General features: G+C 39.6%; 1 protein-coding gene across 4 annotated transcripts in view; it reads right to left on the reverse strand.

Annotated features, from left to right (window-relative positions):
- The window catches only part of SPIDR (scaffold protein involved in DNA repair), a 209,364-nt gene that overhangs the window by 64,607 nt on the left and 121,628 nt on the right, over positions 1–23,129 (reverse strand). For all 4 annotated transcript variants that reach the window (XM_055704295.1, XM_055704294.1, XM_055704296.1 and 1 more), the window contains exons 9-10: positions 9,683–9,893; positions 7,327–7,577 (exon numbers count right to left, since the gene is read on the reverse strand). In XM_055704295.1, coding sequence (XP_055560270.1) covers positions 7,327–7,577; positions 9,683–9,893 — 462 coding nt within the window. The remainder of the gene's footprint in view (positions 1–7,326; positions 7,578–9,682; positions 9,894–23,129) is intronic.

Genomic DNA, 23,129 nt, shown 5'->3' on the forward strand with positions numbered 1-23,129 from the left:
TATGGAATGAAACACAGCCCACGTTACAAACATCACCAAAAATTACACTCTGCAACTTCATGACATCATTCCTGGTCCATTTACATGTGAAACCTCTCTGAAATATATTTCACATTCAGTCCTAGCCTTAAGCACTTGCAAAGCATGCTGTCCAGAGGAGCTCACACTGCAGCCAAACACAGGCCTCAAAACAAGTATCTAAATTCAGTGAGTTACAAAACCATTTTGAACATATATGGGGCGGTATGCATCAGGTGAATAGTTTCCTTTTACTGCAGGACAAAAATTACAAACCCAACTAGATCTCTCTTAACTACCATTCCACTTGAGCCGTTACGCTGTGAAGTGCAATACACGGTAAGTTCACCCCAGGCTTTTGCTCACCACTTTTCTTGTTTGAGGAGTGTGTTCTTTGCCAGACCCAGTGAAGCCCCCTTTAGCCAAAGAGGGGCTGAGGCATTAACTGAAATGAGTTTGAGGATTTCAGCACAGCCCGTAGCGGATCCCCACCCAGCGTGGTGTTGGTGACTGCTTTAGGCTGCAAGAAATGGAACAAAACCAGCAGGCACTGCAGCCACCCAGGACTGACATGTGAGCATAAGATAACTTTTAAGTGCATTTATAAGTTACATACCAATTTTCAACCACAATGCTTACTGAAAAAAACTAATTGAGACTGTCTTTTCTGAGGAGCTTTATTTTATTCGTTTTGTTTGCTGTATTTTAATCTTTTGTATTCTATAAAAGAAGGTGTATAAAAGCTTAAGATACAAATGCGCTATGTCCTAGCAATATTGTCCCTTCCCAAGTCTGTCTTGTCTTAATTACTACAGTGTGCCCATAATTTCAGAACCACATAGGACTGTATATTCTTGACTCTGTAGCCTTTGTGATAACAGACCTCCTTCTTCCCAAAAGAGTATAACACCTTTCCAAGGACTATTGATTTGTTATATCCAAAGTGAAACTTTTACAAAGCTTATGACAAAAAGTTATTTCTAAGAATCTACCTTTACAGAAACCCACTGTTGCATTAAAGCTATGCTGATGTTTCTTTGCACATCTACTGATCTATGCAGATAGTTAAGACTATGCACACAAAGAGAGTGTACCTGCCCAAGTTGCACAGAAATTATGGGCAGTATTTGGGCAGTTACATTTCTCTCCCAACTGCTAGCTCAGTGTGTGTCCATCTAGGCATTTGTAACATTTATCAGTGTTCATGGTCCTTGCCTTCTGTAACACAGTGGCAGAAAAACAAATCCCAGAGACAGATTCTGGCTTTTACAAAAGTTTTTGAGAGCTCCAGCATGACTTGAACACTTCCTTCAGGTCAGGACTGAAGTCATGTGGTCAGTGAAAGGTAGAGGTGTAAAACACACACGGAGGATTTCTGCTTTCAGTTGTGTCATCGACATAACTTTCAGAGATACAAAAATTCACAAGGAAGAAAGGTCAAAATCAAGGGGAAGATTCCATACCTTTTACATAGGTCATCTTAGAATAATTCTTGACAAATAACAGGTGCTGGAAAATTACTATTCCTTGTTTAAACCACACAACCTACAACAGCACATACCTTGATTGTTGCTCTAGGGCTGGAAAATCACCTTTTCAAATTACTTTCTACTGCCTAGGCTGGTCTTCACTATAGGATAACATACAGGGGACTACATTGTTCTTCCCATTCCTCCCATTTACATATTCCCCTGAAAACAATCAGTTGGGTGGATACAGCCATAAAACAGCAGTGGGAAATGAGGTCTCGAGGTGCAATAAGGCTTCCCCAGCTTTCTAAAGCCCTGTATGCAATCATCAGATGTGGGAGGTGTGAAAAGGTATGGTTACAAGGTATGTGGTGGCGAATACACAGCTCCACATAATGATGCTTCTATACCATTTATCTGTCTCTCTGTTATTTACATATCTCCGCAATTTCTCTGTCACGGGGAATACATAGTAAGCAGAGCTCCTTCTTGACCAACAGAAGTCTTCGGTGGGCGGCGACTATCTTCTGTGAACATATGGGCACTTTACTGATCAGTCTAAGCACTTGAGTATGGAGGAAATACAAGCTAGCAACCAGTGTCTCCTTTTTGCTAGACACATACGGAAGCCTGCATACACAGTGTTGTGTCCTGCCCATTTGCTTTCCAAAGAGACTGAATCCCTGTCACACTGGTGGTCTATGCTGGCTACTGTCTTCCTGAGACTCTTTTCTACATCAGCAGCTTTTACCACTGCCTTGATATACTTTAGAACGATGGCAAATTGTTTAATTGTCTATTCCCAGCGCAGGGCTGAAAAACAGTAGTGTATGTTGAAGGGTCCTTTTTTTTTTTAATTTGTACAGAGTATATCAGATAACAGTGCTTTCACCTTGGCCTTGGACAGAATAAGATCATGTAAATATTTAGCACTGAAAAATAAACAGTAATGTCAAATTAACAAATTGTTGTACTACAGTGGCACTGGAAGAAGCCCAAGTTCTATCTATCCGTCTGCAGCAGCAGGGAAAACACTTTCTGGGCTATCTGGGCAACAGCATGAGAAAGCTACAGTGTTAAATATATAATTTAACATTTCAGTAGACAATGTGATACCCAAACTGTTTTTCCAACAGTCTTTTGTCCTTCCTCTCTGTTTTGGTGGCTCCGGTTTGAGAACTACAAACAGAGCAGGGTGGAGGCAAAAGGGAATAATCCAAGTGCCAGGGAGTCTTAACTGTGAATAACAAAAAACTAACCAACCAAACAAAAAAACTCCTTCAAAGCAGAAACAGGTTACTAGATCTTGAACCACAGCTGTTAGAATTATTACAAGTCTGTCAAGTAGCAATTAGACTACTTTGCAAGAATATTAAAAGCACATATCTTCACTTCTGAGAAGGATCTGAAAAGGGAAAATCAGAGCAAACTTCTAGCTTACACAGTACTCTCTACTGCACTTCAGTTACCTATTTCCTGTTTATTTCCCACTTGAAAAATCACATCCCAGAAATATAATGTAATTTTAAAAAACTTGCATTTATGACCATTCAATTTAAAATGTTTTGTTGAAAAAGCACAAAAAACAAATGGAATGCTGTAAACAGATTTAAGTCAGCCACAAGAAACATTCTGACAGATGTTAGCATCTGTGAATATGTATCTTTCATGACAGTCCTTTCCAATCTGGAATCTTTTCAAATAAGAAGATCTACAGGGTTCTTTTTTGTTGTTGTTGTTGTTTCAATACACTTTATAAAATTTCAGCTAGGTTTTCCATACCATAAGGGTGACTTTTCAATATATTAGTCCACCTACTTGGAATGCTAGTTGCAGCACCTGACACACCACTTTTAGTTGTGTATGCTGCCAGACAGGTTAACCCGTTGACTAGATTTATGTTAAGATAAACAGCAAAGATCATCAGATGAAAAAAAAGAGGATAAAAGGGAAATCCAACTTTGAAATGAATTAGTTTTGCAGTATTACCACTTACCAATAAAACTGTTTTACACCGAATTACGTAGGAAAAGACTACTCAGAAACTTGCAACAACTTTCTAGAGCATAATGAATCCCAGCAACTGACTGTCATGTTTCTGGGGCCTGCTCAGACAGAGAAATGCGACTTTCCCCATAGTTCTATTTCTTCCAGCCACTCAAACAAATCCTTGGCTCTTCTAAATATTTTGCTCCCCAAGGGTCCTGCTTGCATGGTAGCAGGCCTTTCCACTGCTCTAAGATCTGGCAAATGCAAAACAAAATCAAGAGCAAAACCAAAAGAACTATTGCTGACCAGCGCACAGAGGCAGATCACATTATATTTTCAAGTAAATGTACTGGTTTTCTTTTGTTCTTGGAATAAAGAGTTGTAGTAGGCTTAGAGTGCTAATGTTCAGGTAGGAAGGAGGTCAAAACATAAGCCAAGAGAAGCGAATGGAAAATTTCTGTAGTCACTCACAAAGATTTTAAAATGTGGATTTCACAGTTATAGCTAGCATTGTTTTGTATTAGCAGTGGTTAGCTCTTGCTTCTTAATAGAAAACACTCTTCTCTCTCGAGCCTCCTCACCCAAATCTTTTGAGTGCTCTGACCAGTTTAACAGCCTAATAGTCCTAAAAATGCATCTATTTTAGTTTCACCCACTACCACACAACCGGCCCTGTCCTTTAAGGCATAAAACTGACCAACTTTATTTTTTACTGCACTCACGTGGCCTGCTCAAAACAAACAGATACTGGCAAGAGCAAAATCCAAATTATACACTGCTTTATCCCAGGAACACAAAGTACAAGGCCGACGCAGTGAGTCAGACACCTCAGTGCCAGTGAGCTCCTCAGGTTGACAGGAGTCTCTTTGGGGTCCTTGCACATGTAAGCCAGGCATTTTTCAAAACAAAGGCAAAATAATCGGCTTTAGACAAACATGTGTTGTGTTATTAGCAAAAGTATCTCTCTCATCAGAGGGGAAAAAGTGGCAAAAAGTATGCCAGGAATGCTGGAAATGGGCAGACAGTCATGGCGAGTCATATTTTCTTCTTTTTTTTTCCCCCCAATGAAACTCCTTCAGCATGAAAATTCCATTTGAGAGAGCAATTGATTACAGGGGGAAAGGCAAATGATTCGACAGTAATGCAGGGAACACGGGTCCAATTTACGTACAACAGAAGCTGGAAAAAATCTCAGTCTCTGTACTGAATTTTCAGTGCCCTCGGAAAATACTTCAGATACTTCAGCTAAGCATATCTAAACCCATCGGACATATCCATTTTTCTGTCAGCAAAAGGCCATATTCTGTATATCTGTATTTATGAATAATAAACCCGGATGCATATAGGCATTACTCTAATTTCTATGCTTTACCGGTGTTCGTTTTAACCAATGAAATGAATCCATTTCCTTACAATGAAAATAGAGGTTTCTCCACAGTCTGCCACTCTTTCTAGAAACTGGATGCCTTGAACAAAATGTGTCACTTCCCTTGCTCCACATTTAATTTCCTGCCTCTTTTCAGCTTACTGTGGTTTTTAATGCTTCCCTGTGGCAACATGTAGGTTATTGTGGAGTGCTGCAAAAGAAGATACACAATAAAACAGCCCGTCTAAAATACAAATCAATTAACTGTTGTTTACAAAACAATGAGTTGTCTAACACATCTTGCCTGATAAAACACAAACATTGCTTTCATAGCAATTTTACTTTACTAAAAGAAGTTCAGAAAGAGAAAAAGAGAGTTTTTCATTACGAAAGAATGAGCCATCAGTTGGTTTAAAGAACTGCCAAAGAGCATTGGACCCTTTTGCTCATTATCAGGTGACAGACACAGACATTTTTGATAGAGAAGAAAAGTCCCATGTGGATACTTATCAGCCATGAAAATAGCAGCTGATAAAGCAGTATGAGGTGTTTTCCATTCCTGTCTTTAAAAGAAGCATTAGTTTTCTTCTTTGCAAAAGAGAAAGTAAGTTGATTTTTCTCTTCAGGGTCCAAAAGACTGTCTGATAGCTGCAAATAACAACAACAACCAAGCTCTTTTGTGAGCAGGGACATCTATAACACTTGAACTCCCAAGAGGCCAGTTTAACAACTGCATGTGAGAATACGCAACTATAGCATGTACTCAGAGGCAATGGACTCTCACTTTTTATTTTATTTCTATCTCAAGTTTGACATAAGACGTGCAATCTGAGATTTCTGTTTTCTTTCACCCCATTCCTGTGAAGGGTGTGGGCTCAGGCAGGTTAACTGCCTCAAACTGTGTGACTGAAAGTTAAGTATACTTTTGGTTAAAAGTTGGGAAGGAAATATGGAGACAGTATTATCATTTGAACTCTGCTAGAATTGATGTTGTTAAAAATGAGCTTGAAGAACAGACTATCAGCTACCTGATTTCTGATCAAACATAGCCCTCTGGAAGAAAATCTATGCTGTCCTCAAAATCATGTATTGATGTGGGACTGCTAAAGTACTTTTCCTCTCACTTTTTAAAAAAATATATAATCTAGCAAGAATTAATTAAATATAAAGCAATGAGCTCAAACAACAAGATGTATCAATTACTTTTTTTAAAAAATAATGCATGTTAAGGTCAATATAACTATTATATGCAAAGGATTTTAAAAAAAATGTTGGGGACAAGGCTGTTGGTAATCACTTTCCTGTGGGTGATGACCAAGCTTGCATTTTAGGAAAGAACAATCTTCCTCAATTCCTCCTGGAGTAATTTTATTGATCAATGAGCGCTGTGAACTATCCAGTGGCTTACAAGGTAGCAAGAACTGGGAGAATTCTGATACTCCAAAAGCTCAGGAAGAAGGACCCGTGAGCATGCTACTATCCACCAGCAGGGTGGCTTAGAGGAACTCAAATTCTTCAAACCTTTGAAGAATCCCTTCAAAGCCTACTGCAAATCACACCTGGAGAGTTCTCAACGGGACCTTTTAAACTAATTGCATATCTCCATTCAGGTCCTAAACTGCAGGAAAAGAGATCTCCTCATGTCCTGAAAGGCTGAACTTAGCAGCTTTATATAAGTTCTGCCACTGCAACTCACATTAATAAGCTTCCTGAGTGAAAACAAAATCAAATGTATCTTACCTTCCAAAATTTTAAGCCAGCATGAACCAAAAGTTAGTGCAAAACCAGAGGAAGGAAATTCAATAATAGACACAGTGATCTCAGACCCAGAGTTGCTGAGAAAGACTTTGAAATCAGTCTTTGGTCTCAAACTTCAAGGATCATAAAAGGAAAGGATCCAACAGTTCAGTACTGGTCAGAAGGGAAAATGTCTGGCACAGCTTTTGTACTTATGAGAACAAGGTCCCATTCTTGATTCCCTACACTGAAAACAGACCACTGTTAGGATGCAGAGGGTAAAACCTTTTGTCTAATGCTGTATGCTCCACGGGTTTTGCACATAAGATTTCTGCATTGCTGATAATGTTTTGAAACCAGATCACTTTTTACTGCACAGAAGCTGAACTGCTGTGACCTCCAGATTACCAGAAGTCAACAAGAGCTTTCTCCAGTGGCTTCACAATGGAAGTTTGCATGTGTACACCTATGTTTCTCCAGTGGCATCTGTGCAAAAATCCTCATTTTAGAAAAGCCTGTTGGTGACATGAACTACAGACAGATCCTTCCCCTCCTCTGGGCAAGACTGCTTCTGTGTCACACTATACCTATTAAAAAACCACACCACTTCCATCCAGAGCCCTGGGCCTTGCTGACAGTGCTTATTCCCTGTGAGCTGACAAGAATGACATTTCCAAACTCCCTCCTCTTTGGTTTCTCGTATATCACAGCCTCAACAGGAAAATTCCCATGCATCTTATTACTCACCTAACGTTCGGTGGATCTGAATTTATGACGGGTGTTGCACAAAGAGGCTTGTTTCCCTGAACGTGGCTTCTGTAAGCTTCTCTTGCAGGCAAACAGTACACCCTTTGGATAATGACTCGCACCTGCACTTCTCTCCATCCCACTGCTCCCTGGCTTTCCACCATTTCAAGCAGAGAATCATTAACAGCACTCTGTGCTAAGGGATGCTGTTTCGAATCACAGTTGTTAGGGATTTGTGGAGCGCAAGCAACCTGGTGAAGGAAATCCCATAAACAGAAACATTTCAGGGGACCTTGAAACTATTTAGTGTTAGTAAAACTTCAGCATAAAAAATGACTGCAAGAAGTGCAAAATCACTTTCAAAATACTTACAGCACGTAAACTAACTTACAGACTAATGGCCAGCATTTATTGTGGATTTTTAATGAACACTCAGAAGAGTGCTCTCCTGTATTTAACTGGTGCTCTGGACTGAGCTAAATCAATTAATGAGCGATGAGGGTGACACTAGCAGGAAAACAGAACTGATATTAGTATTTATGATTCTTCCCTTTGAATTGAGTTTCATTTTTTAGTTCTTTGATGTTCTGTTCCTTCCTCTTCTAAAAAAGGGGTTAAATCCACCTTGAATGCTTACGGACTTTCAGATTAAGTTGAAAATGAACAGTTGCCTACTTTTATAGGACAATAAAGTTAGTCCTCAACTTACACATTTCAATGTAAAATGTTTCAATGTAAAAGAATTAGATGATTAATGAAAAGTATAAAACTTCAAAAGTACAAACCTTAATTTATTCTTCCACTACTTCCAAAACATATTTTAAGAATAAAATCTTCCAAACTTTCAAAATAAATTTTATGAATAAAATTATGCTACATATTGCTTTAATCTAAACAAGTAATTTCATTTATTTTATTTTTTAAATAAATATCTTAGTAGAAAATGCATGCAAGTATAGACTAAAATTATATATATATTTATATATATATATGCATGCTCTTTCCAAGCATGAATCAAATTTCTATTTCTACAATGAAACTTGTTTTTATAAAAAGCTAGGTGCCAAGAAAGGTTTTCAGAGTATTACAGGCTGTGCCATAAGTATTATTCACCAGTAGAGAAGGAAAATTTGCAGTATTTCAAAGAAAATCGTGATAGGACACTACCCTTTGTCTACAAAGCGGTTCCAATAAAAATTGTCTACTGAGTTTTAAATGAAGTGAATTTTTTTCTTAGGAACCATGAGGGGAACAAGTAAATTGTTCTGGTTTTTGAATGCCATAGTAGAAGCTTCTTACAAGGTAGCACTGAAGCGAGGAAGGAGATCAGGATTTGAGTTATGTAATTTTTTAATTCCCAGGCCTATAATGGGAATTGTATATAAGGCAAATACAAAATGCTGACACTCAGTGTTGTTCATCAAACTTGTAGGGCCAAACTTCTCAAATATTAAGAATTATTTTGGCTGGCCAATATAAAGCTTTTACAAGAGCCTTGCTTTCAGAAAATGCTGGCACAGACTATCAGAAAACCAGATCCCTTAAAACACCTCAGCTTGTACACCCACAGCTAGACATGCACAATTAGTAGTCATTTTAATATAAACCAAGCCAAAACAGGAAAGAAAACAAATTGAAGGGGTGGGAAAGGGTGGTGGTGGTACCAATTGATGCTTGAAAGAAATTATAGGATTGATTAGGAAATGAGTTAAAAAATAGGAGTGGGAAAAGGGAATGTTTATTTAAAATAATATCTTGAGTAAGTTAGCAGAAAACAGATTTTTACTTCAAATAATGTTCAGCTCTTCAGCTAAACACCTCAGCTTGTACACCCACAGCTAGACATGCACAATTAGTAGTCATTTTAATATAAACCAAGCCAAAACAGGAAAGAAAACAAATTGAAGGGGTGGGAAAGGGTGGTGGTGGTACCAATTGATGCTTGAAAGAAATTATAGGATTGATTAGGAAATGAGTTAAAAAATAGGAGTGGGAAAAGGGAATGTTTATTTAAAATAATATCTTGAGTGAGTTAGCAGAAAACAGATTTTTACTTCAAATAATGTTCAGCTCTTCAGCTACAAAGAATAAGAGAAAAATCAATGAAAAACCAAGATACAATTTAGCACAGTAGTGAGACTGCAGCACAATAACCTCACAGCAGTTCAGCATTTGAATAGGCCAAAAGCCTCCGTTAAGAAAATATTATTAAAATAAACACAGCATATTATTCAGCCTTGGCTAAATGAAAGGGGAAACTGAACAGGTCAGTAATCTAGAATTTCTGTTACAATTTCCAAACATCTGCTCACCGACTTCTTGCTACGTGCTAAACTGTGAACCAAATGGACCTTACCTGATGATCTGAAGATTCCTGGTGTAACTCATCATCAAGGTCATCTAGTTTGAACTTCTGTGCCAAAGATATAATATTCTTCTTAATAAGCATCTTTGTAAAACCACTTGTCTTCTCTCTTGTTTCTGAATGTTCACTAAGTAGCACCTTCTGACTAAAATACGTATTCATGATAACAGGAACATCTGCATTTCTGAGCAGCAGTTTTTGCCTGGAAAAAAATAATTTAAGTGGCATCAGATCCATTACAAGGTAAAACTACCAATAAGCACTATTTTAAAATGTGTGTTGTGTTGTATTTCTCTCCCATTTTTTCTATAGTTACCACTAAAACACTCAAAGGTGTGTTGCCCAAATTGCAAACAACCCTGCCCGTGGACATGTTCAGCTTGGGTCAGCCCTACCACCTCAGGCATAGCCCTGGGCGAGTGGAACTTCACTGTGTGCAGGGACAACTGACGCCTGGGAGGGGGCTGAGCTGATGAGCCCCTGAACCCCATCTGGCTTCACACAAATGATTCTCGGTGTCTCCACATTGTCAGCACAGAACCAAGAGCACCAGGAACCCTTGCATACAGCTACTGAGGTAAAAGCCATGGATGAAAGTTATCAGTCCTGTTCTGTGCTAATTCAGAACACTGGCCCTGCTGGACCCAGCCTGGCCCTGGCAGACCAGGACATCTGGTGAGCGTTTCCCACCAACCCAAAGCCATTCTCACTGCAGCCAGCACCACGCTGTTCTTTCCGCTCTTTTTCGTCTCTTTTTCTAAAAGCCAAATCTTATGTTTTTCCTATGATATGCTGTGTATTATTTTGCCTGTGTGTTTGCTGCTGCCATAAAAGTGCTCTCCAAGACCCAGTTTTGGTTTCTAGTGCCAATGTAAATTCCCAAACAGCTTCATATGCAGCAATTTCTTGCTTAATCTAACAGATTAAGGTAATGGTTACAGAACCTCTAAATACGCAATAATTTAATGTCAAAGCATGTCTCGATGTTGGGATTTTTTCATGTGCTAGTATCACCGTCATACACTTAGAAATATGCTTTTTATACTCACAGGATACAAACCCAATGAAGTCAGCTAACAAAAACAATCAGCAATCTCATTTTCTAGAGACCATCAAAACAGAAACAAAATTCACTTAGTGACTTTATTACAGGCTGTGTTTTTCTACTATTAGATTTTATCGCTTGGGAGTAAAACAAGGCCTCCTGCCTTGGCAGCAAAGCTGAGCTGACCTGAGTTCAGAAGTAACCTCAGGACTTCAGTCTCGAGACTGCTCAACTACTACGGAGATGAAGCAAGTTTTCACCTCTATGACACTGTCTGCCAAAAGGCAACCAATGAAAGTTAAAAACCAAACCAAACCAAAACAAGCCCATTCAAAATACTTATTTCTGATCTCAGTCCATACAAGACCTTGACCATGGTCTGTTATAAAACAGACCCCTTCATTCCCTAGAGAGTAGATAGCTACACAGAAATTAATGCATTCATATTTTCAAAAGCATAGGAAGAGCTGCAGCAATTACGATTTGAAATAAAAATTTGTGAAAAGTTACAACATAAAACTAAGTACTGAACTTCACCATGATGCCTTAGTGCCATCTGTGAGCTTTTTGGATCTAAGTGAGAGGTAGTTCATCCCTATGGGACACTGAGTCCCTTGACTCCAGGTGAATTTGCTAACAAAGGTCCCAGTTAAGAGAAGCATGACAGTAGCTTACTAGGCTGCCAAATTGACATTGCCTGGTAATTTTCTGCATTACAGGATTAAACCCAAGGAATTAGTTTGGTCAGACAAACTAAGACATCTCTGATCTTATGAGATTTTTAAACTGTCACTACCCCCTTTTTTCTAAAGAACAAAAACGTATATAAAGTTTGCTACAGATCTCAGAACAGTTTGGGCTGTCTTCATATGCAGATGTGGAATGAAAATTTTAGCACCTACTTTTTTCAGAAGTCTGTGTTCAGACCCAAAGTAAACAGGAAATCTATCTGAACACGAGACTGTTACGTCACTAATGTCAGAAGAATGTTTGCTTGATCTAAATCATCTCATTCTCTAAAAAAATACTGACGTTAGTAGCAAATCATTCGCAGGAACTCTGAGGTTTATGGTTTTATTTTTATTTTCCTGTGCAGATATGTGATCAGCTATTTTATTTTTTTTGAGGCAGGTAGGTTTTACTGATACCCAAATTACGTGTACCAGGGTTTTGCTATGCCTATGTATTCCATGCCTCGAGTACTTTTATAACTACTAAGAGCTTTCTCAGCTCAGTTTCCATCGTATTTTTACATAAGTAAGGCATAAATTAATGGCTACTTGGCATTTCCACAAGCAAGAAAGGGGACATGTATACACTTTCAGGAGAAGCTTCCCATTTCTTACCTGCAATGAGTTCACTAAAACCACTCTCCTTAAGTAATCATTTGTTTTAGATGTGCATAGGTGTCCACAGACTTAGCAGTAACTCTTCAGCTAGGTCAGAGGAATAATCATAGGAGTCTACTTAAATCTTCCCTATTTCTCAATGGACAGATTCCTCCCAACAAGAAATGAAAGGGACCAGCAATAAATAGAAATAGCAATGAATTGAAATAAAAGAAATAAGAAAAAAGTTTGTAATAAACTCACGATTGGAAATACTTTACATTTATATACAGATATAAATAATACATAAAACAATGTATACTCTCCCTATATAATATATAATAATTATATTGTATTATATCTATATATATGCTTCCCAAGTTTTTATATGTATAGTCTTCAATATGAAGAAAAGAATTACTAATATAATATGAATTAATTGAATGGAAACCTCTGACCCGTTCCAGGAGTTCTTCCTAGTATTGCTCAGCTCAAACAAGTTCTGCAGGATGGGAATTTTGATCACCATCATGGCAGAAAACTCTGCATTGCCATTGTACATTGCTCATACTGTTCTCTTTGCGACGAAGGCAACCATGTTAGAAACACACACATACGCCTTAATTCTTTTTGTCTGCTCGAAAGGTACAGACGAGGACAAAGAAAGCCTATCAAGCTGGAACAGTTAGGGGGAAACAAAAAATCACTTCCCCAAGCAATCCCTGCAGTATTGGCCCTGTGACCAAGACACCGTAATGGGTCACATCAACCTTCTGCAGCTGGAACAGCTGCAGATTCTTTACAGCCAGAGGCAGCCCTACTCTGGAGGATAGAAAGTACACTCTGTAGCATCCTCTTAACAGATAAAGTGTTAAATGGGCATTTCAAGTCTTCTGTAACCTCTCTTAAATTTCTTCTATCTGCTTCGTTATATTTTAAAGCTTATTTTCAAAGAATGAGAGACATCATTTCATTCAGCAAATCACACAGAGACAATGGAAAGAAAATAAAGTTCACTATAAACTTAAAAAACCCACCACCACCTCTTGTACTCTCTGATTTTCTTATCACTCAGCAAAGTATACTGAAATGTTGGATTAGTAATCAACTTCGTTAATAACTGCCTTTGGAGGAAAGGTCGTCTGTAATGACCTGAACTTTTTATACTACAGGGCATTTTTTTTCCTGGTATGTAGACAATCAGCAATTGCCGTAACTGGTCACATGCTAAAGAAACATGAGGCAATAATGTTATTTTTTTTCTTTTCCAGCAGCAGCTTGCTTCTCTCTCCAAGGATGTAGCTTGCTTTTTCTCTTCCTCCCCCCTATGATGAAATGGCTATCTGGCAAAGTAGAAGCAGATGTCCTTGCCTACTTCTCTGTTAATCATAGTCTATCACCATTTGAGATACAAAACACTGCAGAAATTTACAGCACGCCACAGTGTAAAGCAGCTGAAGTTTCAGCTTGAGGCAGGGGCTTAATCCTGCCGCTGAACCATCAGCAGGTTCGCACTGCGGTCTGCCCCGCGCAGCCCATCCACGGGCTCAGGCAGCAGAAGCTGTGACTCTATGGCAGCAGCTAGCTCACAAACCACACGCTTCCGCTCAGTTCTGCTGACATCAAACGGTGGTGCTGGTTCATGAACTCAAGAAAACTCTGGATCACTTTAAATTAGAGAACATATTTTTTTGTTTGCTCTCCCCGGGTATTTTATTGTGCTTTCCCCCCCCTCTCTTTTACAAAGTGTAAAGTGCCTAGAGCATTTTTTTCTTTAAGAGTACATTGCATTAACTGAACACTCTTAACATTTCACCGACCTACAACATACACTGTAATTATGAAACAGGCTGATTTCAAACCTCAGAACAATGATTTCTGTGTAAAGAAGGTTTAACACCCACCAAGTAGAACAACAGTAGTACATGCAGGATAAGAGCATTCCAGAGCCTTACACTGCTGCCCAGAAGCGTGAGGAGTCATCCCCCACAGGAACACCCTACAGGGCCCATCCCTAACTTCCTATGAACTGCTTATTTTGTCCAATGTGGAGGAAATTGCTCACGCTGCCTCTCGCTTGGGGTTGAGTGCCATTTGCAATGATTTACCTGTGAAAAATTGTAACACGTCTAATAAATGCCTAAGCACCAAAATAATGATAATAATTAAAAAAAAACAACCAACACCCAAATTTCACGAGTTCAGACGATCCCTGCCCACCTACCACCCAAGCATGATAACTATCTTCCCAACACGCAGCCCAAACTGAAAAGCCATTTGGAAGAGATTTACCTTCTGCCATGCCTAGAGATTGCCCAAACACAGAATTTTCATCCATGAGTGAGTAATCTCACTACTCACATGTGAACTTCCATCAGGATCATTTATCATTGTTTGAATGATCTGTATGAACACGGTGTTTGCAAGCTCACACTTTCATAACGCAAAACTTCTTCCCCTGCCCTCACCTCAAAAAACCAAGAATCAGCTAGTATCACTTTCTTTGAAATAATCTTATTCAAAGCAACAGATTATCGTGGGACAAGTTCTGAAGGCTGATTGCACTCTTTTCTCCATGAAGAAAGAGTATTAACCGTTGAGACCAATGTCCAGTCATAAATGTAAAATACACAATTCTCAGCTGTGTCAGGCTTCCACAGAAATGTAGCTGTAACACATCAGAATAGCGCCTCTGCAGAAGATGTAACAATAAAATGCTGCTCAAGCCACATCTAAAATGTCTGCTTTTTGAGTATGATGTATTTGATTTGTGAATAGTTAAGATACTTGTTTCGTTCCTCTACTGGAAAAATATTTTGTCTGAGGTCTCATTCCGTGAATACAACACACAAAGAAAAAGAATACGTAGCTATTAAATGTATATGTTGTTATAATCCAGTCTGTTAGCATTTGTCACTCAACCTTAAGTAAAAAGCAAACTCTAAGGAAATTACTAAAACAACACAAGTAATAAAAAAACCCACTTCTTTATTGAGGCAAAAGTTCCTTCTGCAAAATAATATTGTACTTTTCAACAAAAATACTTGTAAACACAAGAAATCACTCCAGCAAGAAATTATGGTACACAAAGCCAACATTTTAATCACCATATCATTTTACTAATTTCAAAGGAATCATATAAACTAACCACTGGCTTGCCATAGTACTGCCTTTTGAAATGTGACACCTTGTAGCACAAAAAAAAGTTGCATGGAAATTTTCACATTTAAGAAGCGCTCTGCTATAAAAAGCTTGTGGTTAACATTATGCACTATTATATCACACACCCAGTGCCCTCACCTCTGCAGTGAGGTGCACCGTGTGCTAAGTGAAGAGGATATACAGGTCTTCTGATGTAGGAAAGCACAGATGGATATCAAAGCAAATCTCATCCACCTCCAGGAAATTACTGCAATACCTAGCTTCACCAAGACTGGAAAGTAGGGAAATTTCTCAGAGCTCTCCAGCCACATGCTTCAGCTACGAAGAAAGCACCTGAAATTTCTAGCATTCTGGACCACAAGTTATCACAACAGAGCTTAACCTTTGGCACTGCCAAGCATAAAGTTCCACTCACAGGCTGTGCTTATGTGCAAACTGGCATGAAAACAATCTCTTGAGCTTGTTGGGTAATGCTTTTGAGAGCATTTGCTGAAAATCTAGTACAGCTATGATGCTGAGATTTTTTTAACACCTAACATGTAAGTTGGGCACAAAATAATTGTTAAAAGATTTAAAGTTCTATTATTTAAAAAACTGCACACAATACAGCATTAAATGAGAAAGTTGCTTTAAAAACAAAAACATCCCCACACACAGTATGAGGGTGTTACAAGTGACTAGGGAGATATAAATATCATGGTTATCTTTTCATAATCAAGATGTTATGAAAGAATTCCAATCTGTGTGTTTACCCCATATATGAACTTGAGTCTGACTAGCCACGAGCTCATTACTCAGACGATGATTTCTCTCTGCTCCCAGTGCTAAACTGCACGTAGGGCTTGAGGTGGCTGAGGGAGGATAGCTGGAGCTACCAGAAAGTCCAGGGATATGTTGAAGGGATTCTGAAAGGCAAAAAAAAGGAAGCAACCAAACTGCAAAGTGACATCATATTAAAACTTGTGGTGAATGTTAGAGATACAAATGGCCATACTGGTGTGAGATCAGAGGCCCATCTACCCCATACTCTAGCTTACAGCAGCAAACAGCAAATGTTTGAAGACCATGAAAGTAAAAGCAAGCATCTAGTGAAAGCTCTCCAGAACACTCTCTAGTAACTCGTAAAAACTTTCAGCTTCAGGACTTCCTAATGCAGAAATAATATCTTTGTGGATACAGTCCTTGCAGACACAAGTTCCTGGACGTTTCTTCCAGGAACTTAGGTGCCTGCTTTTTGACCATCTGTACATTTACAGCATCTACAACATCCTGCAGCATCTGTAGTCCTCTGCAGTCTAATTACACGCACGTGAGAAACCACTTCCTTTTATTTCTTTTGATCTGTCACCTAGTGGTTACATTGCTGCCCCCCACTTCTTGCTTTTAAGAGGCAATGAACAATCATCCCTCTTGATGCACTTCCTAATACAGACCTTGATCACATCCTCTCCCAGCCACTGCTTTTTCAAGGTGAGGAGCCCTAGTCATCTTAGTCATCTCTCATGGGGAAGCTGCTCCATACCCCTCCTTGTCACTCTGATATTTTTCCACTTCTGCTACATATTTTTGATTTGAGAGACTGAAATTCCAATATAAAAATACACCATTAATTTCTACAGTGACATCATGATGTTTCTGACTCCATTTCTGTTAAGTCTTACCATTCTATATATTCTTCTAATCATTATTCAGTCTTCTAATCAGCTGATACATTAATGAACCTATCAGAACACTAAAAACACATTCACAGATACTAACAATCCAGAGTCCATCATTTTATATGTGCACTATGCATTTACCTACAATTTCCTAGTAAGAGAGGTCAAATCCTTCCTCCAGCCCTAGTTCTAGAGCACTCTATAGGAGGATGAACATACTCCCCTGTCCATAGGATTGTGAGGACCACAGTGCGCCATTGAAGAGGAAGGAAACCTGCATAATATTCTGTTATACACAAGGTGTCCAGTTCTCTATTTCCTTCGTAGGCACCATGACACAATGGAGATTGGAGGCAACAGATTACACCAACAACTCTGCCTGTGGTGGAAAGGTAAGGAGTGCGGCCACTCTACCACCGTTACACAGCATCACCAGTCATGATGTATCAGGAGAAGATGCTTCTCAGGCCAGAACAGATCTGCAATATCCACCCAAGCAGCTGAGGGCCATGTGTTAAAGAACTTGAGCCCAGAATTTCTGACCAAGGTACAAGTCAGGGTACTTGGTTGCGTGAGTCAGGTCTGCAAGTGTCAGAGAAACTTTGACAAATGTACTCCATTTTAAAACACATTGTTCGTTTCCTATTTTTTCTTAGCCAGGACGCGGAGCAAAACCAAATTCTGGTCTGGCCTGGTGAGGTCACTTCTTATACAGGCAAATCCAGTGCTATCAGCACATTAGTACAGGGAGAGTAGCTGAAAGGAGAAGCAGTTCTGGGTTCTCTGGTAACACAAGAGGGATCACAAAAGGTAGCAAGAGCTTGCTCAGTGCCACAGAGTGCAACAGCAAAGCAGAGGACTCCCTCTGAGCTGGTCAAACTACTGGCAAGAAGGTGGCCAGCAGCCTGGATGTCTCAATGAACAGCACCAGGCAGATGGAAGTGGCTGGACCCCTAGCACACAGAGCTGCTGTGCAGAGCTCCAGAGGTCCTTAGCCACATTGCAGACCAAGTTTGATTGCACTGTGGTCCACTTCAGCCTTACTGAGCTGAGGAAAACCTATTTTTTCACTGTATTTGCAGCTACCATTGATAAATGGGTAACAAAGGTAAAGGTGGTATGGACAAGACAGGTACCACAAAACTCTGTTCTAGGCAAAGACCTGCCTGCAGTAATCCACTCACCACAGCCATTGGTGAAAAGATGGCAATGCTAGAGGCCACAGTGGGAACTTAAAATTTTTAATGAAACATCCTGGTGTAGATGCAGCCTGAGTGAAACTTTCTGGGCAAGGGAAACCTGGTAGCTCAGCCTCCGACAGAAACACTGCTCTTCTGTGATAGACAAAACACCTTTCTGTTCAGGGTGTAAAACAGCCCTCAATAGGGTTTGTACTTTTAAGTTATCACTCACAAGAATTACTGTCAGAGCTTCATTTTGCTTCTAATGTAATAGTACATATCTTCTCAATTAAATCACCGTAGATGGATTCTATGTCATTGCTCTCAGCTGGAACAAGGAAAAAACCCTCTGAGAAACAACATTTAAATTCAACACTCTCCTTAATGTTGTCTTTTTTTTTTTTTTTTAACTAAGAACAATCTTAACATTTATGCATTACTTTAAAGACATAATTGTACAGAACAAGCAAAAACTTCTAATTCTAGTATTGAAATCTTATACTGATGGTCTCCATGTCATTGCTTCACTTTTGGTTTATTTTATTTCACTGAACAGTTGCAATGACAATTAGCCACCAGATCACATCTGGGAGAATTTTCATACTGTATCACACTATTCTTACATACACAAATTTCTTTATCAGATTCATCTAAGAGGACTGATGACTCAGCAGAGCAGACTCCATAATGCAACGAGATGGATGAACCCCTGAATTGTTTTTTTTGTGATCCCATTAGCCTTCAGAGGTTTCAACAGCTTCACCATGTTCTAGGTTTACTTTTCAGTTTCAAAGGGTATTTATTTCTAGAAGGAAACTCTCTTTTCTGCTTCAAATGGAAGAAAATTACAGAGGTATAGTGGAAAGATGAAAGCCTTACTATTTAAAAAAAAGTACACACAGCTCTGCTCCTAAGTTTCTTTAAAATACTTCAACAGCTACCAACTGAGTAAGTCCAGTTTACCCACCGTAATTCTGTGTTGTGCAGTCATAGGAATACAGATCCTTGAAACTGATTATCAGCCAAGTTGAAAGAAGGGAGAAAATACCCGACAAAGCATTATAGAAATAAAACCTAAACCCAACTTGTTCAGAACAAAAGTGAGATCTGTATTTTCCTAGAGGACCTAAGAAAACAGTATTGCAACCTGAGCCATTGCTTGAACTACTATCATAAATATAATAAAACTACAAGCCTGATACAAACATACCCACCAAAACAGGGGGCCATCAATAACCTTTAAAAACTTGGAAAAGTCCTGGCATCAGTGAGGTTGTGACATACAGTCACACATGAAGGGCCACTTCTTAGACAACCCACTTCAGCCAAAGAGCTCTGCAGAAGCAACCACTTCCAAGGGAAAGAAGCATTTTGGAGTATGGGTACTCTCACTCACTATTGCACCCAGCCCTCCCCTGCCGAAAGGAGCAGAACCAAAGCATTTGAAGTTATGGGAAAACACCTGTGAAAACATACTGATTTTGGAGGAAACTGACGAGAGAAACAGAAGGGAGAAGGTGTGCCATCATGGAGAAGTTGGCCCTGGCAAAGCAAAAAAACCCTTAAATTTGAAGTGAGAATGACGTTCCAAGAACAATAGTGAAATTAGCCAGTACAGAGAAGTGTTTATACAATACAGGGTGAAACCACTCCTTTACACATTTCCCAAGCGAACAACCATAAGCTAATCAGGGGCTTAAATATATCCCGTATTGTTTAACAAAGGATGGCATCCCTATTCTCAGGTGTGGAAGCTGCACACCAAGTTTCAGAAGCAGGGATTTTGCTGCCAAATTTGAAAACCTGAGAAATATGAACCTAAAGGAGGACTGCTGACTGACTTCTTACAAAGGAATCATCGTGCATTTTTTTTAATTTTCTATACTTTTCGCATTATAGGTACCTTCACTAAAATAACAGCAAATACAGTATCACTTTACAATATGCCAGGTTTTACGCTACATACACAGGATCAAACTGGTCCCTGTTTTTGAGATGAGTCACACGCCATCACAGGCAAAAACAGAAGAAAAAAAGTCTTTGAGAAAACAATCAGGTTCCAGCAAAACTACCTGCCTTCCCTCCCGAGTGCTCCCACTGCTAGTGAAGTACTATTGGCAAGAAACAATCTAACTCCAAAGAAATATGTTTGTTTCAGCTGATACTCATCCCTGTGTAAGCTGAAATTCTCCTTTTTTAACCCCTTCTAGTGGCAGGACCCTACCTGCTTTCTTATTTTTTTGATTTTTTAATTTAAAAGTGTCCTCTTCTTGTTTAGCCAGGCAAAGGGCTGGCTTTTCTTAGCTTCCCTTCCCAAGGAGTGCACCCTGGTCCGCAGCCACCCTGCTGGGCCCTGCCTGCACTGCTCCTCCGGGAGCTGGCACTCTGCAAGGGAGGAGAGAGTTCACACTCATACTCACGTGCAATTCAAGATGGACCTAAATAAAACTGATTCTCTTACTCAACTGCATCACTAAACAGGATGTGGAAAACCATAGATAAATGTAATAATACTAGCGCATTCTTGCTTGAAATTGTGCAAGTAAATATATTTAGGATATTTTATTTTAACGCATATTTTGACACCCGTTTTTAAAGCTAAGTTACTTGTGTTCTGTATTTTCCTCTTTATCAGTTAACAAAAAAAAAAAAAAAAAAAGGCAGCATACCTGAAACCAGTCTAGTACAAATACTGTTTGAAGCTGATTTCCTGTATGTAAATGTGCTCAGCTGAAAAAATGTCCAGGGCACGATTCCCGGACTACAATACAGGAAAAACGAGGAGTTCCCTGGCTTAGTTTACATCAGAGGGAAGACACAAGGGACTCATCAAGGGAAAAGAGGCCATTCCATGACTCTGGTATGTGCATGCACATACACACAAAAGTGCATGCACATGCGTGTGCGCTCCCTTCTCTTCCCTGCCTTGCCTTGCCCCGGCAGGGCGGGTGAGCTGGCGCAACATCCCCTCAAGGGAACAGCTCTTGAAAGATCTGATACGGCATTTTTACGTTCAACTGACTGCATGCAACATTCCTGTAAAAAAAAAAGATCTGTTTGCTTGCTTGAAGCGTCACAAAGATAATATTCACGTCTGTGACCCTGACTGTCTCTGGTCAAAAGGCAGAGAGATTGTGCAGACCGCGTTGATCTCCAGCACCCCTGGGACGCCCGCCAGAGAACAGTGCTGCCGTCTCAGAGTAGAGGGTCAGATCCCTCGGCCTTTGGCTAAGGCTGGTAGCAGTCCCTCCGGCTAATTGCTGAGAAGGTAAATGGCACGCATGGGAAGCTTGCCTTCCACAGCCTTACACCTGATACTGACGTACACAGCAAAAACACTGGTGTCCTAAATTTGGGGAGAGAATACTGTTTTTTTCCTTAGAGAACCTTACCTCCAGATCACTTGTCTTTCCATTACTTCTTTATCATTGTTGTCCTCAAAATTCCTACACCACCACCCTCTTTAAGTATCTGCCAAAACATTCGTATCTGCTTTCTACATTGTGGTTACATGCACATGTGGGCTGAAAATCTTATGAAGAATCTTATTTAAACACAGCTTCATCATTCAGATACTGTTTCGGCAACCACCTATATAGCGCCAAACAGCATTACAGAATCTCATTTCAAAGCCTGATTCAACTACAGCAGCACTCATTTTGCAGTGAATCTAACTTACTGTCCTTCCCATAAAAACTTGCTTAAGTGCATTTTAAAAGAAAGGTTGCTGAGTGCAGAAGTGCAACCTCTGCGCTTGGAAGTCCTTGAACTGAAGTTTGCTGAAGGCTGGCAGGTTAATCCACAGAAGAATCTGTCTGCGTTTGCCCAGTCCTTCTATTCTCCCACCAACATGCGCTCCTGGAGATAGGGTACCCAGATAGGCAGAGCTGCTATCTCATCTGATAGGGCTGGTCTGTTCATCCCACTGTATTTTGCCTCCATGGCAATAAAGGCAGAGCCCAACAGAAATGCAGATCGCGAAAAGCAGTTAAGCATTATGTGCATTTTCAGTATGTCTCAAGCTCATCCCGTCATCACAGCATTCAGTAAAATACCTTTGGCAGCCACAGACCATGACCACAAGTGATTGTGTAATGACAGTAACAAATGTATATTTGCATGGCTACGTATAAGAGTCTACAAATCCCTAATTTTTTAAACTCACCACAGAATGCATGAAAGGCTTGAGATGCAAGCAGATTTCATATTATTTTGTTCTAAACTTGTTCTGGGACTGCCATTTTTATTTAAGTCTACTCTGTAAAGGTTAACAAAAAAAAAGTTTTGAAAAAATTCAAGACCCTAATAAACCCAAGTGTGCCTGCCCAACAGAGAGCAGCAAAATACGTACCACCCACAATAGCTCTTGGTACAGCTAAACCCTCTGAACCCCAACCCTCCCCCTTTCATTTCAGAAGGTAGGTGGCCTTTACGGGGTGCCCTGAACATCTAGCTACATGTGATCAGGAGAGAACATGTTAGTTTAGAAAGCCTCTTGAAGTCATCCAGGGAGTTTCTCCTCTGTGCTGTCAGAGGGTATCTGGCTTAAGGACACACACTGAACACAACTGTGGCAACTTAGCAGTCATTTGTACTCCAAGCTACATTTTCCAGTTCTTAAATTACCAAAAACCAGGCCTAACAGCCATCAAACAATTTAAAAATTGTGGTAAAATTACACATCCATTACAAAATATGTGCTTATGTGCAAGGTTGGCTTACTTCTATTTAGGTAATACGGCCACATAGAGATTGCTGTTGCATTTTAATAATACTGTAATGGTAACAAGGACACATGAAGGGCAAAAATATGTGCAACTATCTGAGTAGGCATAGACAAGAAAAAAAGTCTATGCCAGACCAGAAAACATAGCAAAAGAATGTTGAAAATTAGTAATTCATGCAGCAGAATGAACGGCTGGTAAAATTTCAAGTGAATACTTTGCCTCTGCTCTTACTTGTATCAACTTCTCTGAGGCTGAGCCTTTACCATGCTTCCATCACGCCTAGGCTTGGGCTGTATCAAGCGTGCTGCACTTTCTGAAAGGGCAATTACACCTTTTC

Source organism: Falco cherrug, chromosome 3, assembly GCF_023634085.1.
Source record: "Falco cherrug isolate bFalChe1 chromosome 3, bFalChe1.pri, whole genome shotgun sequence".
Lineage (NCBI taxonomy): Eukaryota > Metazoa > Chordata > Aves > Falconiformes > Falconidae > Falco > Falco cherrug.